The sequence below is a fragment of the Ovis aries genome, chromosome 3 (genome assembly GCF_016772045.2).
Source record: "Ovis aries strain OAR_USU_Benz2616 breed Rambouillet chromosome 3, ARS-UI_Ramb_v3.0, whole genome shotgun sequence".
In the NCBI taxonomy this organism is placed as follows: Eukaryota; Metazoa; Chordata; class Mammalia; order Artiodactyla; family Bovidae; genus Ovis; species Ovis aries.
In genome coordinates this window covers 33,677,446-33,699,227 of record NC_056056.1, presented here as the reverse complement: position 1 = coordinate 33,699,227, position 21,782 = coordinate 33,677,446, and the positions used below count along the sequence as shown (strand labels likewise).

Below are 21,782 nucleotides of genomic sequence, written 5' to 3'. Positions count from 1 at the left end.
CATTTGAGTAGCACTATACGAAAGAGATAGCACATCATGGCAAGTGAGCTTTATCCCAGGAATGCAAGGTTGGTTTAAAATTGTAAAAATAATGACTGGCTAGAACTCTAGTATCAGTGTTGAATAAAAGTGGACAACCTTGCCTTGCATATGATATGGATATAGAAATGGCCAATTAACACATGAAAATGTGATCATGACTAGTCACTGGGAAAATTAAACTCAAAAACCAAAATCAATTACAGCTTCACATGCACTAAAATGTAAAGTCTGACAATAACCAAATGTTGGTGAGGATATAGAACCATTATATTTTTTTAGATTGTGGATGGGATTATAAAACAGTATAATCACTTTTCAAATCTGTTTGGCAATTTCTTCCAAAGTTAAACTTAAACATATGCTATAACCCAGTGATTCTGCGGTTAGATATTTCCCCAAGAGAAATGAAATGATAGTTGCACAAAAATACTTTTGCAAGAATGTTCACAGCATCTTTACTCACAACATTTCATGACATTGAAACCATTCCCAAAAGTATGAACAAGAAAATGGATAAACAAATTATTCATACTACAGAAACTGCTCAACAATAAAATTGAATGAATTACTGATATATGCAACCACAAAACTGCATTTTGGGTGAATCACAAAAGTGTTACAATGACTGCAAGAAGTTAGACACACAAAAAAGTACATTTTGTATGATACCATTTATAAAAGTTTAAAATCAAAAGTTAGAAATCAGAGCAGTGGTTTACCTATGAGGGGTAGAGATTGATGGAGGTGGCGGGGCGGGGTGTGCAGGGAGGGAATGTCTTGAGAATTGGAAATGTTCTTCATCAATGTGTCTTAATTATATGGTGAGCACAAAAGTATATGCATTTATCAAAACTCATTGAGTTGTGCATTTAAGATCTGTGAATGCAATACTGTAAAGCAATTATCCTTCAATTAAAAAATAAATAATTTTTTTAAAAAAAATCTGTGAATGTAAATTTTACCTTGTTTAAAAAAAGAGCTAATCATACCTAAAATACCTAGACTTTGAAAAATATTACGTAAGATGAGGTAGAAAATCGCTCCTGATTATATACTACTAAAAATAAGCTACAAAATGTGATTCATAATAGAGGAAACCATTTTTATATTTAAGACACAACTTAAATGTCAAAAGAAAAAGCAGGACTCTTTGGCAGAATAATAGCCATCTTTTAACTGGGTAATGAGCTGCGTACTAGGTGTATAAGCACTTTCATATTCTCCATTTTATCGATGAGGAAACTAAGACAAAGACTGGTTAACTTCTTCAAGAGCACACGGCCAGCAAGTGATAGAGCTGGGCTTCGAACTCAGGGAGCCTGGCCCACGAGCCTTAATCACCATCCCGTGGCCCCTTGTGCTTGTAAGGGACTTGCTGCTTTACTCAGGCTTTCACAGAAACAATCTCTTACTGACCCTCACACTGGTTCCAGGATGTAGGGTTGTCCAGGTTAATTGCCCCCAGTTTAGAGATGATGGGCTTCCCAGGTGGCACAGTGGTAAAGAATCTACCTGCCAATTCAGGAGGCACAAGACAGGTGGGTTCAATCTCTGGGTCAGGAAGATCCCCTAGAGGAGGAAATGGCAACCTGTTCCAGTATTCTTGCCTGGGAAATCCTATGGACAGAGGAGCGTGGCAGTCTACAGTCCATAGAGTCACAAAGAGTCACGCACATCAGAGATGATGATTCTGAGACCCCAGGGGTTGAGTAGCCAGCTCCAGGCCTCCAGCCTGAGCCTCAGTTCAGTCCAGTTCAGTCGCTCAGTCGTGTCCAACTCTTTGCGACCCCATGAATCGCAGCACGCCAGGCCTCCCTGTCCATCACCATCTCCCGGAGTTCACTCAGACTCACGTCCATCGAGCCAGTGGTGCCATCCAGCCATCTCATCCTCTGTCTTCCCCTTCTCCTCCTGCCCCCAATCCCTCCCAGCATCAGAGTCTTTTCCAATGAGTCAACTCTTCGCATGAGGTAGCCAAAGTACTGGAGTTTCAGCTTCAGCATCAGTCCCTCCAAAGAAGTTCCAGGGCTGATCTCCTTCAGAATGGACTGGTTGGATCTCCTTGCAGTCCAAGAGACTCTCAAGAGTCTTCTCCAACACCACAGTTCAAAACCATCAATTCTTCGGTGCTCAGCTTTCTTCACAGTCCAACTCTCACATCCATACATGACCACTGGAAAAACCATAGCCTTGACTAGACGGATCTTAGTCGTCAATGTCTCTGCTTTTGAATATGCTATCTAGGTTGGTCATAACTTTTCTTCCAAGGGGTAAGTGTCTTTTAATTTCATGGCTGCAGTCTCAGTACATGGCCCCAAACCTGGGCTAGACATGGCTCTTTTTCTGCACACAGGGCCCTGCCTCCCCACAGTCATAGAAGTAGCTAGCCTTTGAAAAGGAACAGGCTGACTGGAACTGGGGAGAATGAAAATAGCAGTGTCACCCCCCTTGAGTTGCTGTGGGGGATCAGGGGGAGAGAAGATTCTGGGGCCATCACAGCACTGTGACAGGGAATGGGGTGACTGCCAGGCCACCCTCCATACAGTCCACACCAGGCAGTGCAGACGGTGAGGTCTGGCTAATTTGAAACAATGCAAAGAAATAGTAGTGGCAGGTCTCAGTCACAAGCAGAGTGCTTTGCCCTTCTCAGCTCACACAGGGAAAAGAATAATGTCAGGTGCTGACTCAGCCCAGAGGGCTAGGTCCTGGGCAAAACTGCCATGTCCCTGAAGCTTGTCCTCAGGACATTCTCTTTCCCCTTAATGGTCCAGTCCCCTCAACCCCAGGCCCTCTCAGGATCCCAGGACACTCCCGTTCACTCCAGGTCTCCCTTTGGGGGGCTGCTCCCTGAAGGGAGAGCCTTTTCATTCTTCCCTTCACCATCACTGTCTCTTGTCCTGCCTCCCGCTCCTTCCTGCTCCGTTGTCTGCTTCAACCATTCAAACCTTTGCTCAATCTGTTTTCTGCCTGAGTCCATTCTCTCTCCCTTTCCCTCAGTCTCTCTGAATTTCTACTTTCCATCAGACCTTCCAGTGTTAACTGCCCATACTCCTACAATGTCTCCATTGACCTGCTAAGGTGAAGTCATTTTTCTTTCTCCTGTGTTCTCAATTTATTTTCACTTTTTTTGCATACCAGCAACCAAATTTTGCCTTATATAGTAGCCTTTTACATGCCTGACCTATCCTCACCTTTGGATAGTAATACATTCTTCAGATCGCATCCTGATTCTAATTATCTTTGTGAAACACCCGGCCCACCCTCCTCCATGGCCAAATGACTGTGCTTTCAGCAGAAATAGAAGACCCTTTGCGTGCAGGAATGAGTGAGCATACACCAGCTCACAGTCCAGTTGTTACATGCCTGCCTATTCTCAAGGTCTGGCTCTAGCAAGGTAAACTGGAAGAGAGAGCTGTTTGGTGCAGATGGGATGTTTTGCACCCTTAAGTCACTTTGCATGAAAGCTAGTGCTCCATCCTGCATGACGAGAGGAGAATCTCATTTAGGATAGTAGTGGCAGCGTGGATATTTCCAAATGGCAAATGAAATACAACTTACTTCGATTAAGCTCTGGACTCCTGGTCCACTCTATTTGGATATATCTGATGTCACGACACTCATTACAGTGTGATCACAGAGTCTGCTATTCAAACTTCGTTTATTGACTCAAGGAGGATTTTATTTCAAACCAAAGAGCTCAGCCCTATCCCATAAGCCTCCAAAGGAATGAAAAATGCTGTTCAATTTTCCCCATCTAATCTCCTGCTCATTCTATCCACAAAAGCCTCGCACCTGTAGGGAACAGCCATATCCTTTCTCTCAAGCTTTATTCTCGATCTCGGTGGCAACAATGGTGATTACATATTGGGATGTTCAATGGTTTTTTCTGAAAGTCATTTAAAATGGAGCTGAAATGTCAATAAGACTGGTATTGAGTAGACATTAAGTGGAAATGAACATCAAATGAGTGAGTAATCCCCACTGATAACTTGGAAAGGGGCTCTGCTCTAGTGAATAGAAAAGGACCACTGGCATGATCGCTGCCCCTGTACAAATCCTCCTAAAAAGTGAGTTTCCAAAACTGCTTAATGACACTCTCTTTTCTTAATAAGTTGTCTGTACCATTGATTTGATTTTTTTCAGGAAACTTTTTTTTTTTTTAATATCTAGAGGCAAAATTTAGCTCATCCTGTTTGACAATATTCAACCACACTTAAATCCCCAGAGCCTAAAGCAATGAGGTTTTACTGCTTTTTGAAACAGAGTCCTGATATTTAAATTCTGCAGTGGCTGATTTCATGGTATTTTGTGTCTTTTCCAATGAGGCTGTAGGAAATAGACAAACAGAGGAAGGTTTGAACCCTGGTGGCTTCAGGCATGTTTGAACCCTGATAGCATCTTGCACTGTCCCTCCCACCAGCCCTCCCCTCCGGCTGGGTTGCTCAGTCTCACTCCAGGAATCCCTTGAACACAGCCATATCCAGGCTTCATTACTGTCTTCCAGGATGAAAAGGCCTTTGATTATTCCGAGCAGCAGTCCTTGGGGGAGCCCCAATGCACAGATATGCTCACCTGATTCTCAATTTGTGTTGCGTATTGCCTGCGGGAAAAATTAAAAGAAGATCAGATACCATCCTTCTTGCTTCCCTCTCCTCTCCCGGCTGCCTTGGGGTTTGTCATTGAGATTTTTCTTTTCAGTTTTTTGTTTTGCTTTGTTTTGTCCCCGGTTAGTGCTAAACAGTCTTTTTCTCCCATCTGTCTACTCCATATCTACCTTTTTTTCTCTAGCTTTTTCTTTATAGCTTCGTCCCCATTATCTGAGATGCCCCACATGCCTCCCCACATGCCCCCGTCCTCCAAGTGCACACACACATACATACACATAAACACACACACACACACACCCTTCCTCAGACCATCCACCTAGACACAAACACCCTGGCTGCCTCCTTGTCAGCTCCATACTGAACTAAGACTTGCTTCTAAAGTCTAAAAACCAGGCAAACCCTGGAGATCTCTGTACCAAGCCTCATTATACAGATGAGACCACCAAGGCCAGAGGAGAGAAGTGGGTCCCAGGGGCCTGGGGCCCCCTCACTATGGAGGATCAGAGGGTGCTCACTCCAGTGCCTCCCTGGCTGGGTGCTGATCCTGCCAGGCCTCCAGGTATTTCCAGGGAGAGGAGCATGGCGTGCTCTCCCACCACAAAGTCTCACTTGAGTCCCCAGCCTGCCCACCAGTGACAGCCCACACTAGCCTTCAGAATGGGGCCGATTTCAAGCTGGAAGTAGCGCTTCCGTGAAACGGTCCACTGGTTTAGGTTTGCTGTTGTTGTTCATTTGCTCAGTTGTATCCAACTCTTTGCAACACCATGGACTGTGGCACGCCAGGCCTCCCTGTCCATCACCAACTCCTGGAGTTGACTCAAACTCACGTCCATTGGGTCGGTGATGCCATCCAAGTATCTCATCTTCTGTCGTCCCCTTCTCCTCCTGCCTTCAGTCTATCCCAGCATCAGGGTCTTTTCCAATGATTCAGCTTTTTGCATCAGGTGGTCAAAGGATTGGAGCTTCAGCTTCAGCATCAGTCCTTCCAATGAATATTCAGAGTTGATTTCCTTTAGGATGGACTGGTTTGATCACTTTGCAGTCCAAGGGACTCTCAAGAGTCTTCTTCAGCACCACAGTTCAAAAGCACTGATTCTTCGGCACTCAGCCTTCTTTAGGGTCCAACTCTCACATCTGTACATGACTGCTAGAAAACTGCACCACCTGGGAAGCCCTGGCTTAGGTTGGTGGGGACTTGAAAGCGTTCTTTAAGTTTTAAAAGTGAAGCACAGTCACTGAAAATGTCAAACTCAAGTGGTAACAGTGAAACAAAAAATCAAAGCATGATGCTTTCAATATCTTCTCACTTCCCCTGCCCACTGATGACCACTTTTAATGGTTTGAGATCTTTGTCCATTCACAAATAAAAGAACAGTGTTTGGGGGTTTTTAAATAAGCAATTTGCTGTCCAGGGAGGGCTGACTATAATTTCCTCTTTTCCCCACCAGGACAGTCCTTCTACTCCCGGGTCCTGGAGAGCTGTGAGGATGTGGCTGACTTCGATGAGGTAGGAAGCCCTTGGGCACAAGTCCCTGCCCAGAGGGGAACCAGCACCTCTCTGCTTCCTGGGTGTGCACTGGGCCCACACAATGGGGGCTGCGTAGGTGGAGGAGCAGCCTGTCCAGAGCTCCTTGCTTCTTGGGAGGAGGCAATGATGAGAGCTGTGGAGGCATCTTCCTGTCCCCTCCACCCAGACCCCTCTCAGGGACCTCTGTACAGGAGAACCCCGTGTGGAGTGACTGGCTTAGACAAGGGCCAATGGGCCCATTCAACAGGCCTAGAGCAGTTTCCCTTCCCATGTTCCCTGGGCATATGGAAGCCCTCACTAATTGACCTGGCTTCCCACAAGGACAGTCTCACCCAGACCTCACCCCTTCCTCTCCAAGAGTTAGTGGACTATTTCTCCCACTGTGTCTTCCCAGGAAGTTTTTTTTATTCTTTGGAACCTGGGTCAGGAAGATCCCTTGGAGAAGGGATAGGCTACCCACTCCAGTATTGTTGAGCTTCCCTGGAGGCTCAGACAGTAAAGAATCCACCTATAATGTGGGAGACCTGGGTTCAGTCCCTGGGGTGGGAAGATCCCCTGGAGGAGGGCATGGCAACCCACTCCAGTATTCTTGCCTGGAGAATCCCTATGGACAGAGGAGCCTGGCGGGCTACAGTCCATTGGGTCATGAAGAGTCAGACACGACTGAGTGACTAAGCACAGCACATAGTTATTTCCCTCTTTTTATTCCATATTTCTTATATTTGTGTCTTCTCTCTGTTTTTCTTGGTCAGAAAGAAAGAAAATCTTTTGCTAAAGATTTGTTTATCTCATTAATCTTTATAAGGAACCAGCTTTTGGCTTCATTAATCTTCCCTGTTGTTGTTCTCCATTTCATTGATTTCTGCCCTTTTCTTAATTATTTCCCTTCTGTCTATTTATTTTATTCTACTCTGTGGCTTGGAGAAGGAAATGGCAACCCACTCCAGTACTGCTGCCTGGAAAATCCCGTGGACAGAGGAGCCTGGTAGGCCACAGTCCATGGGGTCGCAAAGAGCTGGACTCGACTGAGCGACTTCACTTACTTACTTGCTCTGTGGCTCTTCTCCTAACTTCTTGAGTGTCAAGCCTTTATTTTTACCTTTTCTTGTTCCTTAATAAATGTATTTAAATTTTGCTCTATGTACAGTTTTAGCTGTATTCTATAAATATTTACATATAATATCTTCATTATTATTCAGTTTTAAATATTTCTTACATTCCTTTATGATTTTCTTTTTAAACCCAAGAGTTATACAATAATATGTTGTTAGTTTCCAAATATATTTATGAAATTATAGCTCCTTATTTTATTCACTTCTAGTTTTATTGCATTATGACCAAAGAACAGAGTCTGTATGAAATTGATCCTTTGGAATTTACTGAGACTTTTCTTATGGCCTTAATTTGTGGTCATAAATGCTCCTTCTGTTTAAGAGGAATTTGTTCAGTGTGGGGTTCTCTCTGTAACTCAGTATAAACTTGAGTTACATTATATGAGGTCAAGCTTATTATTAATATTATTCAATTTTTCAGAGGTCCTGGTTCTTTTTCTCTGCTTGATCTATCAATTTCAATAACGATGCAATAAAATCTACTGCTGCAATTATTGATTTATATATTTCTCCCTGAAGTTCCATCAGTTGTTGCTTGATGTGTTTTGAAACTTACCAATTGCCTGTTACCTTCATTATGGCTGTATCATCTTGCTTATTTTTCCTTCTACCAGTATTTACTGGCTTTCTATGTCTTTTATGTTGTTTTTGCATTAATTTCCATTTTATCAGATATTCAAGTTGTTATCTCAGCCATTTTATTTAGTTTGCTTGGCATATCTTTTTCAATCATTTAAATTTCTTAGTATGTATTATTTCATGCTCTCATTTTCAATCATACTATGTTTTTAAAGTCGAATGTGTCTTCTTATGGCATATATTATTAGATCTTATTTTTTTCCTCCAATATGAGAATCTCTATGATTTAATTGATTAGTTTAACCCATTTACCTGTGAAATTGCTATTACTATAAGGCTTATTTCTACTACCATCTTATTTTATATTTTCCCTTAACTATACTTTCTATTTCTTGTTTTCCCCTACTTTCTAGCTTTCAACTGGGTAGATGGAATTTTTTTCTTGTTAGCTGAAAAGCTATGCATTCTATTTTTGTTTTCAAGGTAGTGACCGTTCCATACTCATATTTATGTAATCCTCCTTAGCACTCAAACAAATAAGTAATTATAATTTTTCTTCATGTGACAAGTACCTTAATACTTTCTCATGCTTTGATTTTTCCACTTCAGCCCACATCCTCGTGTTGATATTGTCTAGATTAGAATGTTAATTCTAGTTTATTATGATTGTGTGTTCTCTTTTTCCTTTATTTGTCCTAGCCGTCTTCGTTCTTTTGGAAGACAATAGTCTTCACCACGATACTTGATCACCTTTACTTCTCATATCTCTTGAAGTATCTCTTGAAATTGTTTTTCTTCTTATTTGAGTACCTCCTTCAAAAGCATTTTTAATTTGAACCTTTATGTAGCAAACTTTCTAAAGATGTATAAATCTGAGAATGTATTTCTTATTTCTTCAAATTTGAATGAGAATTTCACTAGATATGAAATTCTAAGCTTGAAGTTCTTTCCTTCACAACTTCAAAAATATCATTCCCTGTTAAATCCAGTGGTCACTGATTTTTGTCCGTTGGTGGATGATCTTTTATTTCTCTCTGGAAAATGAAATACAATTCATTTATCTTTGAAGTTCTTATGTTTTATTATAATGTGTCCTGTGGTGGGTTTCCTGATATTTCCTGTTGTGCGTTATTTTGTGAGCTCTTTCAAATCTAAGGCCTTTCAGCTTTCACTTATCATGGAAAATTCCATCTCCATTATTTTTTTCAAATATCCAGTTTTTATAGTGTCCTTGCCTCTTCAGTTCCTATGATCAGATGTCAGTACTACTTCTAGCTCCATTTCTTAGCTTTTCCGTTTTGTTGTTGCTGTTGTTTGGTCATCCTTTCCTGTTGTCTTCTGAGGGAGTTCTTCAGATGGATCTTCCAGGTTACTGATGTTCTTTTTTCTTATGCCTCCCTAAACTTGTTTCATATTGCTGATACCTATTTTTACGGACCATTCATTCTAATGATTCTGCTCCAGTTGTATAGTTCAGCGTGTTGTCTTTCTTTTATAGGTGAGATACTCTCCCCATCTCTTTACTTTGCTCTGTTTGAGCTCCCTTGGTATCAGCGACCCTGTCTGGTACTGAGCAGCCATCAGAGGCTGCTGTGTCAGTCTCTAGGGGCTGAAGGGCAGGCGAGAGCATCAGGGGGGCCCAGTCACCACAGTAAGAGTCAGGGTCTCATCTCTAAGCCTTAAAGGAGAGACATGGTTGACAGAAGGCAGGCAACACTTTTTAACAAACTAGCTCTGGGAGTTCAATGAAAGGAGGTATGAGGCAGCTGGTCTATCAACAGCTATTTGTATTAAACCTCATCCTAGTAGGGTTTGAAGTATCTCTTGGAATTGTTTTTCTTCTTATTTGAGTACCTCCTTCAAAAGTATTTTTAATTTGAACCTTTATGTAGCAAACTTTCTAAAGATGTATAAATCTGAGCATGTATTTATTTCTTCAAATTTGAATGAGAATTTCACTAGATATGAAATTCTAAGTTTGAAGTTCTTTCCTTCACAACTTCAAAAATATCATTCCCTGTTAAATCCAGTGGTCACTGATTTTTGTCCGTTGGTGGATGATCTTTTATTTCTCTCTCACAATATTATCAGTCAAGGAGCAAGCAGCCATTGCCCCAGAGTAATGCCAGGAAGCGATAAGAACAGAACCTGGGAAGACTTCCTCCAACCTGCTCTCCCACGGCTGCTTCCCCTTCCTTCTCCTCTCCCCCTAACTCGCTCATGTGTCAGCTCCACAGCCTTTGATCTCCCTGGGCTCCCCCCACCTGCTTGTCTGTCTGTCACTTCCTAGAATCCATATTTCCCTCTTGCCTCTCCAGTTCCTACAGGGTTGACTTTGGGGTGAGAAGCAGCCATCCTAAGTCACCATCTAGGCTCAAAGCAGAAGCTCCGCTTGACCCCAGAAGAACTTACCCCGTCTCTCCTGGTCTTGCCACTCACGTCTGGCTCTGTTTGGGCTGGGCAAGGCCTTGTGGCAGCCTGTTCCCTTTGAGATCAGCATTTAGCTAAGCAAACTCCAGGTGTGCTTGGAGAGCTGTTGTCTCAGCCTCACTCTGGGCCCATCCCACATGGCAAGCTGTGTCCATAATCCCAGAGCTGTCGGCACAGGGAGCATGGACTCAACCTCCCCACTGGGTTCAGGCCACCAAGGACCACCACAGCCCCCAAGCTGTACCCTCCCCAGTGAGAGTTCTGCCCTTGCCTTCTCTGCCTCCTGGCTGCATGACTTTCAGCCTCACTTTCTAAGCCTCAGTGACCATATTTGTGAAATGGAGCTGATGATAAGTATGAGGTCTCTCTGTAAAGCCATGATCAAAATGAGGAATAAAAATTCCCTAGGGGCTCAGATGGTAAAGAATCTGTTTGCAGTGTGGGAGACCCAGGTTCAATCCTTCAATCCTGGGTCAGGAAGATCTGGAGAAGGGGATAGCAACCCACTCCAATATTCTTGCCTGGAAAATCCCATGGACAGAGGAGCCTGGTGGGCTACCGTCTATGGGGGTCACAAAGAGTCAGACACAACTGAGCAACTAACACATACACGCAAGCCTGGTGTCTCGGCCTCAGACAAGCCCCACTGTACAACCCCCCCATTCCTTCCCCTCACCCCCTCCTCAGGCAGAGCCCCAAGGTGCAGGGCCTGGTTAGGTTAGGGTGCAGGCAGCCTGGCTCGATCTCTCAGCTCTCCTTCCCTGGGCCTCTGCACCCCCACCCCCGTCAGCTGGGCAGAGCCTATGACTCCCTGCTTCTCACCAAATCTCCCAGGGGACATGTCCACCCAGGCCTCCAGCCTGTGAGCAACCTGATGCCCCGTCAAAGGACACTGCCACTCTTTTCCATTAACTGTACCCTAGGACACCTGAGCCCTGGGTGTACATGACATTCCAAGTTAATCACCATGTCCTTCCTCCTCCCAGTGCTACCCAGCATGGGGCGGGGGCTGGGGAGTCAGTCCTGCTGCCCTGAGCCCAGGACCACGTTCTGAGCACCTGGTGTGTTGGGTCCAAAAAGATGCCCCCAAAAGAGAGAAGCAGATGCAAGAGCACATGCAGGTCCCTGCAGAAAGCTGGGCACTGGGAGCCTCCAGGCCAGTGTGGAGACGCCAGGAAGGGGTGGGAGCCAGAGAGTTATGAGTGAAAGCATGAGCCTGGATCACATAGCAGCCTCGAGGTGGGGAGAAGTGGTTCTCACCTGAGGAAGTTTACACCCACCCATGGGTCAACAGGGAAGTTGCCAGTTATCACAGTGGGGAACGCACTGGCACTTGGTGGAATGGGGCATGGATGCTCAGTGACCTGCAGGGCCCAGGCTCCCCCACACGAGAGGGACTTGCCCATCACTTCCCTGGTGGGCAGCCCCGTGGGAAGATCACAGCAGCAGTTTCCCACAACAGCACCGCGCTGTATCCTTAGCAAAGCCTCATCCGTCCAGTCTCCACAGCAACCCACGGGTGAGGAAACTCGGGCTCAGAGAATGTCTCCCTCCCAAGGTGACAGCTGTAAGTGGCCAAGACAGGGCTCTAAATCCAGGCTTAGATGAGATTCTAAGCCCCCTCTGAAGGCAGAGTAGTAAGTGCTTGGCCCGCCCCCCAACGCCCCTGCAAGGCCTTGCTGGAGTCTCTCCACAGCCCTGCCTCCGTTTCTCCTTCTAAGAAGCAGTTCACAGCCAGGCTGCCACCGGTCAGCAGAGCACACACAGAGCAGGGGAGGCTATCCTCCCACCTCCTGCTCAGGCAGAGCCCAGAGATCCCTCCAAATAGCCTAGACTGTACCCACACTTGGACCTGTCTCCCCATCCTGGAGTGGACAAGTCCTAGACTCTCCTGGCTGATTCCTGAAAGAACCGGCCTGTCAGTGGTTCCAGAAAAAGCTTGAGAAAGGAAACCTCGGCTGCCCCTTGCAAAACCTCCAAAGGCCTCTTGGCTTCCCAGGAACTCCTTTTTCTCACTCTGATTGTGCCCAGGGCCTTTGGGAACCAGCTCGGTGGGGTATAAACACATTGGCCCGGGAGTCATGAGCACTGGACTTGATTAACGCTGAGATATTGGGCTGGCCACTCAACCTCTCCAAGCCTCAGATTCCCCTTCAGAAACATAGGAACAGACTCCTTGCTCTCTCTGCCTTACAGAAATGTGGCATGGCTGAAAAATGAAATGAAAGACGTGAAAACAGGTGTCCCTCCCTCCTCTACTCAGAAAAGGATAAGAGGGCCTGCAGCAGGTGGGGCTGACGAGCCTGAGTTGGGGGACTGGGGGCTGACAGAAAGACAATGCCCTGTACAACAATGGTGGAAACAGAGCCTGGACTTGGTGTCTCCTTTCCCAAAGGCTGGAACCTGAGATCCTACATTTAACCTACAACCATGGAGAAGCTAGAGAGAGAGGGATTATTCCCTGGTGGACCAGACACACCTGTCTGGTCCATTACTGGCCTGGCACAGGGCTCAGGGAAATGTTGTTGAGTCAAAGAATGAACAAAAGAATGAACCCAACTTGAGACTTGGGTCTTTAACTTTCCAAGTTAAAGAGAGAGAGATAGCCTTTGTGCCAGGCCAGCAGCCAGCGGAGACCCCGGGGAGGAGGGTGGGAGGAGAAGGGGAATGGCCACCCCTAGCCTATTTCTAGCCATCTTGTTTTGGCCTTAACCATGCTCTCTGAGGACCAGACTCTCTAAGAGAGGCCAGAATAACAATAGTACTTGTATGAATAAGAGCCACTGTGATGTACTAAGCCAGGCTGAGAGCTCACCTGAGCCTTATATCTCACTGCAATGCACTGAGTGGGCATTTCCCCAGGCAATGAGTAGCACATGAGGATTTGAACTGAAGTCTAATTCCAGAGTCGACGGCCACTTACAAAGTGGACAAGGCTCAGCCCTGCCCTCAAAGGGCTCAGTCCAATGGGGAGATGGACCTAGAACAAAAAAGATACAGTGTGAGCCTTCTGAGCCCAGAGAAGGAGAGGTCATCAGCCTGGTGGGGTGGAGGGTCAGATCTCATCTTCCCACTTTGCTTGTACCTGGAAGACATGGGTCAGAAACACACCTGTCTGTTCCATTACTGACCTGGCACAGGGCTCAGGGAAATGTTGTTGAGTCAAAGGATGAACAAAAGAATGAACCCAACTTGAGACTTGGGTCTTTAACTTCCCAAGTTAAAGAGGTCTCTTTCCATTGCACCCTACAGCTTTGCAACACATCCTAATATCCTCCCCCTAAAACTAGAGGACCGTCCCTTTAAGGACACTACCTTGCTGATTTAAGATGGTTTCAAACTTACTTGATGAAGCCCAGGATAACCCAGGTCATTCTCCAGCCCACATCAGGGAAACCTTTCCGTGGAGTCCTAGATCGCTGGGGCTGATAGAAGGCAGAACTCCGCTGCCCTGGCGGTCACCTGCCAGGTCACGGCCAAGCCTAGAGCAGGTGAACTGGGTCACAGTTCCACACTCCAGACAGAGGTCCTCTTTCCTCGTGCGTTCATGCGTGCTAAGTCACTTTAGTCGCGTCCAACTCTTTGTGACCCTATGGACTGTGGCCCACCAGGCTCCTCAGTCCATGGAATTTTCCAGGCAAGAATACTGGAGTGGGTTGCCATGCCTTCCTCTGGGGTATCTTCCCTACCCAGGGATCAAACCTACCTCTCATTTGTCTCCTGCATTGTCAGGCAGATTCTTCACCACTAGTGCTCTTTCCTCTTCCCCACCCATCCCTAATGCTTGCCACCTTACTTCTGTCAATGCTCCCATCATAGGCTGCAATTTCAGGTCTGTGTCTATCTTCAGAACTACTCAGGAGCTCCCAAGAGACACCCCTGCTTCCCCATACAGAGCCCAGCACAGAGGCGGTGTTTAGCAAACATAGAAGGTACTCAGCAAACTTTGCCCCTGCGTGGGGCTTGCTGGCTCATAGCAACTGGAGTGGCAGTGTTTGGCTCAGCGACTACCTGGAGAGTTTGGAGGCTGACATGAGGTGGGACCTTAGATGATACATGGGCTCCCTTGGCTGAGTCTCTAGGCCACTGATTTCAAAGCATCTCCAGATTAGAAGGTACAACCCTCCATGGCTGTGGCTGCAGGAAGAGGAGCATGTTGGTGCTTCCTCAGGCTGGAGAGAGGCTCTGTCCCCAGCAGGCCCCTGCAGCCCCTGCAGTGTCCATCCCCAGGATGCCAGGCCTTATCCCGGCACAGTAAGTCACTATGATGAGGCGCCACGTTGATTAGGGTTCTGTGCCAATGCCTCACCAGCTTCACGGGGACCCCCAGAAGCAGTCCTGGGACGTCACCCTCACTCTCCAGGGGAAGAGGAGGAGATGTGGAGAAGGGAACTAGCCCGGCCATACCCTCAGGCCAGCAAGGACAGCCTGCAGTCAAGGAAGCTGTGTGAGGCCTATTTGTTGAGCACCCTCCATGCGGCAGGCTGAGTGCAGAGAGACCCCCCAGGGAGCCCTGCGGCCTCTGCTCAGGCCCTGAACTGCTGAACGGGACAGTCACACTATCCCAGGGATTCTGGGGACTGTGGGGAGGGAGGGGGCTGGCATGTGGAGGACAAGGCCCAGGCAGGGAGCCAGCTCTGCCACTGATGACAGACCTCCCCGACGTGAAGCTGCCTCCTAGAGAGAGGCACAGATAGCACAGGGGACTGTCACAGTCAGCGAGGGCTGCATAACAAACCACCCCAATGCTCCATGACGCGAGTCATCCACATTTTCACATTCCTCAGGCTTCTGTGGGTTGTCTGGGCTCAGTGGAGACTCCTTCTTGGAAAGGCTAAATGTGTTCCCTCAGCTGAAGAATTCCTGAAAAGACATCCAGGTGGGCCTCCTCTGGAGTCTCACCTCCCGTCAGGGCTCCCCAAGACACCCCTCTGACCCTCACTGACTCCCCTCCTCTTTGCTCAGCAAATGGGTCCATGACGGTGGCCTGCTTTTTGACCCAGTAAACTGCACCCTGACCACGAGGCAAGCCAGTGCCCGGAACGGGCAAGTGGAAGCCACAAGCTGTGTCCCACTCTGGCCCCCTTTTTTTAAATGACTTCCTGTTTCCCAGTTCCTCTGTGTGTGTGTGTGTGTATGCTTAGTTGCTCAGTCGAGTCCAACTCTTTGAACCCAATGGACTGCAGCCCTCGAGGTTCCTCTGTTCACGGGCTTCTCCAGGCAAAAATCCTGGAGCTGGTAGCCATTCCCGTCTCTTTGTATTCACCACGTCACTCTTCAAGACTCCCTTTCACAGTTCCTTTTTCTCCCACCCCTTCCCTCCTTCAGGTGCCAAAATCCAATGCACAGACCCTCAGGTGGCTCAAGCACCCATTCCCCTTTGTTCTAAGAAAACCAAAACCTCGGTGCCTCTCTCCCCCCAGGCCCTCTCCTCCCTGCACCGTGGCTAATGATTAGGCCTTTGCCGTGCTGGGTTATTTCTCTGCAGCCCAATAGCAACAACTTCATTAAGAAAACCACACCCTTGACTGAGTTGGAAGCCTCCAGATGCAGGAGCAAAGCAGCTTAATGGGCCTGCTGGCAGCCAGGTTGCCTCTCAGCCTTCCCTCCCCACTCCTCTTCTGTGTCCAAGACCTCCAAAGTCCTCCCCACAGCCCTCTCAGAGCCCTCTCCCAGCCCACCCCCTGTCCCTTCCCTTTTCTGCTTCTTCCTCCCTCATCTGCCTGCTCCAACTGAGCATGGGGGTGTCAGGGGGTCTCCCTGGGCCTTGGCCAGCCCTGGAGAGAGAGGACATGAAAGCTGTGATAGGCCCTGCCCATACTGGGCAGTGACCTGCCAGGCTGGCCTGGTCCCCCCCACCAGCCCCTGAATCCCCAGTGGAGAATGAAGAGCAGCTCTGAAGCAGTAAGCTTACAGGGTGGGCCCTCAGGAGCCTCCCCCAGCACTTGTTGGGCCACTAACAATAGCGTCCTGTTACTTCTCTGAGACCTCTTTCCTCTGGCTGTAGAATGGAGAAGACATGATCAGCCTCTTGGGTGGTTGTGATTACTCATGAATTACTGCATGTAAAGCATTCAGACCCACATAATGAAAAGTCCTCCACAAATTATTATTACTATTGTTATTCTTTTTTACTAGGCTTTTTTGCATTCTAAATTTCTTGGGCTATAAAAATGAAACTTAAGTCACTGCTTTCCACCCGCTCTTGTCAAATCCCCCTTGATACCATCCTTCAGTGACACCTTGAGCAGACCTCAGAGCTTTCTGGTCATTTTTTAATTCAAATCCAGTCCAGAAGCGTTTACTGCTCCACCCTGGCTCCCTGTTTTCGTCTGGTCTTCTTCCTCTCAGGCTTACAGCTCAAGACGCAGAGTGGGCCAGGAACACCTGCTCTGGCCTCCACTTCCTCCTCCTCCCACTCCAGCTGGGGACGGGGAGTGTGACCTGATCTGATTCTTGGTCTCTGCTGTGAATGTGACCCCTCCTGGTGGTGTGTCAACTTCTCTGCGTGCCGTGTGCTCAGTCGCTTCAGTCGTGTCTGACTCTGTGCAACCCCATGGACTGTAGCCCGCCAGGCTCCTCTGTCCATGGGATTCTCCAGGCAAGAATCCTGGAGTGGGCTGTCACGCCCTCCTCCAGGGGATCTACCCGACCCAGGGATGGAGGCAGCACCTCCAGTGTCTCCTGGATTGCAGGTGGACTCTTTACTGTTGAGCCACTGGGAAAGTCCGGCAGCTTCTCTAGTGAGCTCCAATCAGCTCTGGAAGCCTCTGGGCACATGGTAGGCCTGCTGTCTTACAGGACACCGGGTGGACAGGTGCTAGGTGTGGATTTCTAACCTGGGGCACCTGGCTCCACCCCACCCTCAGCTCCTGCCCCGGCCTCGTTGGAGTTGAGACCCCTCCCCCAAGCAGGCCGCCATGGGTGGATGGTCCACGGGCCAACTTGACCCTGACTTCTCTTTGCAGCACCCACTTGACCCACAGAGCATAAGCCACATAGTCAACACACCCAACAGTGGCATATCAGGCTCCTGTATGGCCACTGTCCTTGCCCACGGGTGCTGCATGGGTCCCCTGAGAGGCTGAGGGGACAGGCCAGCCAGTCCACTGCCAGGGGCAGAGGTCACTGGAGCTCACATGCCAGGCTTCCCTTCCCGTGCTACCTCCCTCTCTGAGTTGTTCTCCCAGGGAAATGCCACAAAACAATGTGCCTGGGACAAGACACTCCAGCTTCCCCTTCCCCCATCTTCTTTCACATGCCAAGAAGAGGAAGACTGGAGTGATAGCTGGGGTAGCCCACCTTTGCGGCAGCCCTAGGGAGGCGCCTGGCTCTGCCTGTTAGTAGCTCTCTTTAGTGAGTGGAGTACTTTGTAACTTTTGGCCTCTGTTTTGGGCTCTTCTTGCCATTTCTAGGGCATCAGGGAAAAAAATCCCACTGAACTTCCTGTTCATCATTGTGATTCAATAATTAAATCAAGACAAGTGGAGATGGCAAATTTAGAAATGATGAATGGGACCAGCTGTCCCCTCTTTGTAGCCCTGACCCTAATCACACCAACGTGCTAAAATCTGTCCCTGAAGTTAACATTGCTGGGGGAGAGGGGATGTGACCTGAACGGGGAAGGCTGGGACCTCCCGCTCAAGGCAGGATCAGAACCATCTTGACAGGAGACAGCCAAAGACTTACAGCTTCCCTTGGCACACAGCAGAACCCAAACTCACAGCCCACCCTGGTTGCCTCACCCATGCACAAGTGCACCCAGGAGCTGGGAGGCAGCTAGGAGACAATGGAAGGAGCTCCGGGCTGAGCCAGAAGCCCTGGTTGGCTCTAGGTTCTCTCACCGACCACAGGACCTTGGGAAGATTGTTGGACTTTACGAGCACCATCTTTGCCAAAGGACTGGGCAGTACCCACGCTGCAAGGTGGTGTTGGAATTAAATGAGATTCCAGGTGTGAGCTTGGTCCCTGTGAAGCACGGGCTGATGCGAGGGGCCGTCTTATCAGGGGCCCCCTCCCACTCCCCTCACCCCTCCCTGTCATTTCCATGCAAGGCCACAGCTGCCCCTCTCTCCTCAGACCTTCCGGTGGCCGGTGGCCAGCAGCATCGACAGCAATGAGATGCTTGAGATTCAGATCTTCAACTACAGCAAAGTCTTCAGCAACAAGTAAGTGTGGGGTGGGGTGAGAGAGGCGGGGCACTGGGGGGTGGGTCGGGGGAGAGGGGCCTTCCCTGCTCCTTGCACTGCCCTCTCCTTTGAGTTTAAAGGAGGACCCGCATCCTGGCCTGGATTAACCTTCAAAGACCCCCCTCTCTGCTCCTTCATGTTGTCCTCAGAGCCCCCCAGCCCTCTCACAGCTTCCCGTCCCCTTTCTCAAGTCTTCCTCCTTCCGCCATGCTGGGCAACAGTTACCTGCCTGAGAAGGTAATGATATCCTCCAACAGACCATCTACCTGGAGCCCTGAGAGTGAACTTGTCACACCTGCAGAGAACTAGAGGCTCAACGACAGTCTGGTCCAATGGTTTAGTAGTCAGACAAGTCTGCTCTCAGATCCCAGCTCAGTTATCTACTGTGTGACCCTGGGCTGGTTGCATAACCTCTCTGAGTTCAATGTATGCTTATGTAAAGAGGCTAAGTACTTACTTCAAAGGGAAACTGTGAGAATCAAGTGAGATAGATGTTCGGTCATTCATCCAATCCCTATATTTACGAAGTGCCTACTGTGTGTCAGGCACAGACTAAGTGCTGAGCATGGAAGGTTCTTTACCACTACCACCACTTGAGAAGCTTAAGAATACTGAAATACTGGAATGAGTTGCCATGCTCTCCTCCAGGGGATCTTCCTGACCCAGGGATCGAACCCACCTCTCATGTCTCCTGCATTGGCTAAATTTAGTACATGTTAGCACTCTTGTGGAGAAGGCAATGGCGCCCCACTCCAGTATTCCTGCCTGGAAAATCCCATGGACGGAGGAGCCTGGTGGGCTGCAGTAGCGACTTCACTTTCACTTTTCACTTTCATGCATTGGAGAAGGAATTGACAACCCACTCCAGTGTTCTTGCCTGGAGAATCCCAGGGACGGGGGAGCCTGGTGGGCTGCCGTCTATGGGGTCACACAGAGTCGGACACGACTGAAGTGACTTAGCAGCAGCAGCAGCAGCAGCAGTTCCTGTCTTGGATTCAAAAGCCAAATCCTCTTATACAAGCTAGAGAGAGTCATGATTGAACCACAAAACATGTCAAAAAATGCGAGGGAGGATTACTCACTGAGAGCTCACTATGACTCAACAGTGAGAGAAGACTGCAAATGAAAGAAAAGCTGACCTAATCCTCAGGTCATATTAATAGAGGTAAAGCCATCAGAGCAGGAGAGATGAGGGGCGAGGGTTCCACTATTCCTCATGCTGATTGCAGAGGACATGAATAGGCACTGCCTTGTGCCCGGGGGAAAGGACTTTAAATCTTGCCTCCTGACAAGAGGCTGAGAGCTTGGAGGAGAAAATTGCAAAAGACATGTTCATCCATCCATCCTTTGTCCATCCTTTCAGTCATTCATCAAACATTCACTGAGAAACACTCTGTACCAGCCAGACACTGTGCTAGTCATTGGAGGTGCTAAGATGAGGGGTTAAGACATGCCTGCCCCCCAGGAAGGATTCCTGCCACATGAAAGAGGAAAGATGTGTGCCTAGAAGCAGGACGAGGACCAGGCTGCATTGCCAGATGACAGCCGACTGCCAGGAGATCTGAGAGCTCTCCAACCAATGAGCTGTCTTGGGAAGAGAGCTAGCAGAGAGTGGACCATGATGCTGTAGAGGGGTTTCTGAGTCAGGAAGGGCGGAACCACATGGATCCAAGGATTCTGTGGTTTTTATCTCAGGCCCGAGAGATCTCAGCTGAGTACTTGGAATGGGCATTCCAGGATGGCTGGCTCAGGGCATCCCACCATTCAGGCAGCTGCCTCTGACACCCACAAGAAAGTTTGTAAGACACCCTACCAGGGCCCCCAAAGTAAACCAGGATCTTCTTTGTGAGGACAAGAGAAACAGGACAAGAGGACAAGAGAAACAGGAACACGCACAATAGGGTGGATGTGGGGGAGGAAGCAGAAGCTGAGGACCAGTACAGGCTCTGGGCCCCCCAGCAGGACGCCAGTAAATGGCAGAGCACCGGGGAGCTTTAGAGCTCAGTCGGAGCAACCCTCACTGTGCAGATGGGGAAACTGAGCCTCAGAGAGGAGACCGAGGCCACAGGGATAGACAGCAGTGGAGGGGGTGCTAGGATGCTGGTCTTCCCCCTCCTCTCCTGATCCTCAGATTCCCAGAAACCAGGCTATGTGAGCAATGATGGTGGAAACCACGGAGCTGGCCCCTCACCCAGGGGTTGTGGGGGCTGTGGAAAAGAGGAGACATGGATTGAAGAAAGAAAGTGTCCTTGTCAGGGGCCAGGAGATCCTGGGTCTGCTTCGTCCACCTTGAATGAGGTCCTGTTTTGAGAGCCTTGGGCTTCCCTATGAGGACTCAGTGAGTGTAGGATCCAAGAGATATTGTATGACCCCCTCTGCCTGTCCAGGGCCCTGTGAGAGGGAGTTGGCCTGACCCAGGCACCAGTCTCCTGGGACTCCTGAATAATTCAGGAGCCAGGAGAGCAGTGGAGGCCCGGCCAGCCCTCGGGCACTTGACACCAGCTCCCAGGGGAAAGCAATGAATTATTGACAGGTCCTGGAGCCTGGTTGCAACTCTACTGTGGTCAGTCTGCGGACCTGACTGTGTGAAGGCCCCCTCCCTGCTGGCTAAGTACCCGGGGATCCTGCCTCCACTCAGCCTGCCCAACTGTGGGCCCTGTCGGTAGGGTGGGTGGGAGGGGTACTCTTTTTGTGGTGGGTAACCCAGATGAGCTGCATAAGGGAAGCTGTCCAAGGATGGATGATTCCAGCTCCTTCACCAACAGCTCAGGGATAACTGAGGCCCAGAGACTGTCCTTGCCCAGGTTTACACAGCAGAGTCAAGGCAGAACCTAGTCTTCAACCCAGACCTCCTGACCTGGGGTTGGCACTCCTTCCCAAAGAATGGATGGCCTCATGCCTGCACCTTCCAGGGAACAGTCCCAGTTCTCCAGGGACATGGGATACCACCTGGGCCCCCTCCCAGGCAACTCCTCCATGCGGACCTACCCAGAGGAGGAGAAGCAATAGGCAGACCCTGCTGAGCTTCCAGCCAGTCCAGACAGAGGGCAGCAGGGGTCAGGGTTGGATGTGGTCTCTGGGGTCACCAGACAGACCAGATTGAAGGCTTCTTTCCTACACCAGCTCCTTCCCCAGAGAACGTCTATGGAAGGGGTTGAGGGCACTGTTCTGCTAGAAGCAACATAAGGGCATGAGTTTTGAGATTGTGTTTTCATAGCAAGCACCCTGGTTTTGCTCAAACAGTATGTTCCAGACATGCAAAAGGAGGAAAGTTTTATAAAAATGTTTTTCTTAA

The 21,782-nt window shown here is 48.6% G+C and overlaps 2 protein-coding genes across 4 annotated transcripts in view; one reads left to right on the top strand and one right to left on the bottom strand.

The window, feature by feature from the left end:
* The window catches only part of OTOF (otoferlin), an 89,950-nt gene that overhangs the window by 10,547 nt on the left and 57,621 nt on the right, over positions 1-21,782 (top strand). Inside the window, exons 2-3 of the mRNA XM_027966588.3 lie at positions 6,098-6,156; positions 18,378-18,466. Coding sequence (XP_027822389.1) covers positions 6,098-6,156; positions 18,378-18,466 — 148 coding nt within the window. The remainder of the gene's footprint in view (positions 1-6,097; positions 6,157-18,377; positions 18,467-21,782) is intronic.
* The window catches only part of DRC1 (dynein regulatory complex subunit 1), a 120,850-nt gene continuing 99,359 nt past the window's right edge, over positions 292-21,782 (bottom strand). For all 3 annotated transcript variants that reach the window (XR_006059134.2, XR_009599776.1, XR_003588667.3), the window contains 2 exons: positions 13,114-13,278; positions 292-4,642 (listed from right to left, as the gene is read on the bottom strand). The gene's annotated coding sequence lies outside the window, so the exon portion shown is untranslated. The remainder of the gene's footprint in view (positions 4,643-13,113; positions 13,279-21,782) is intronic.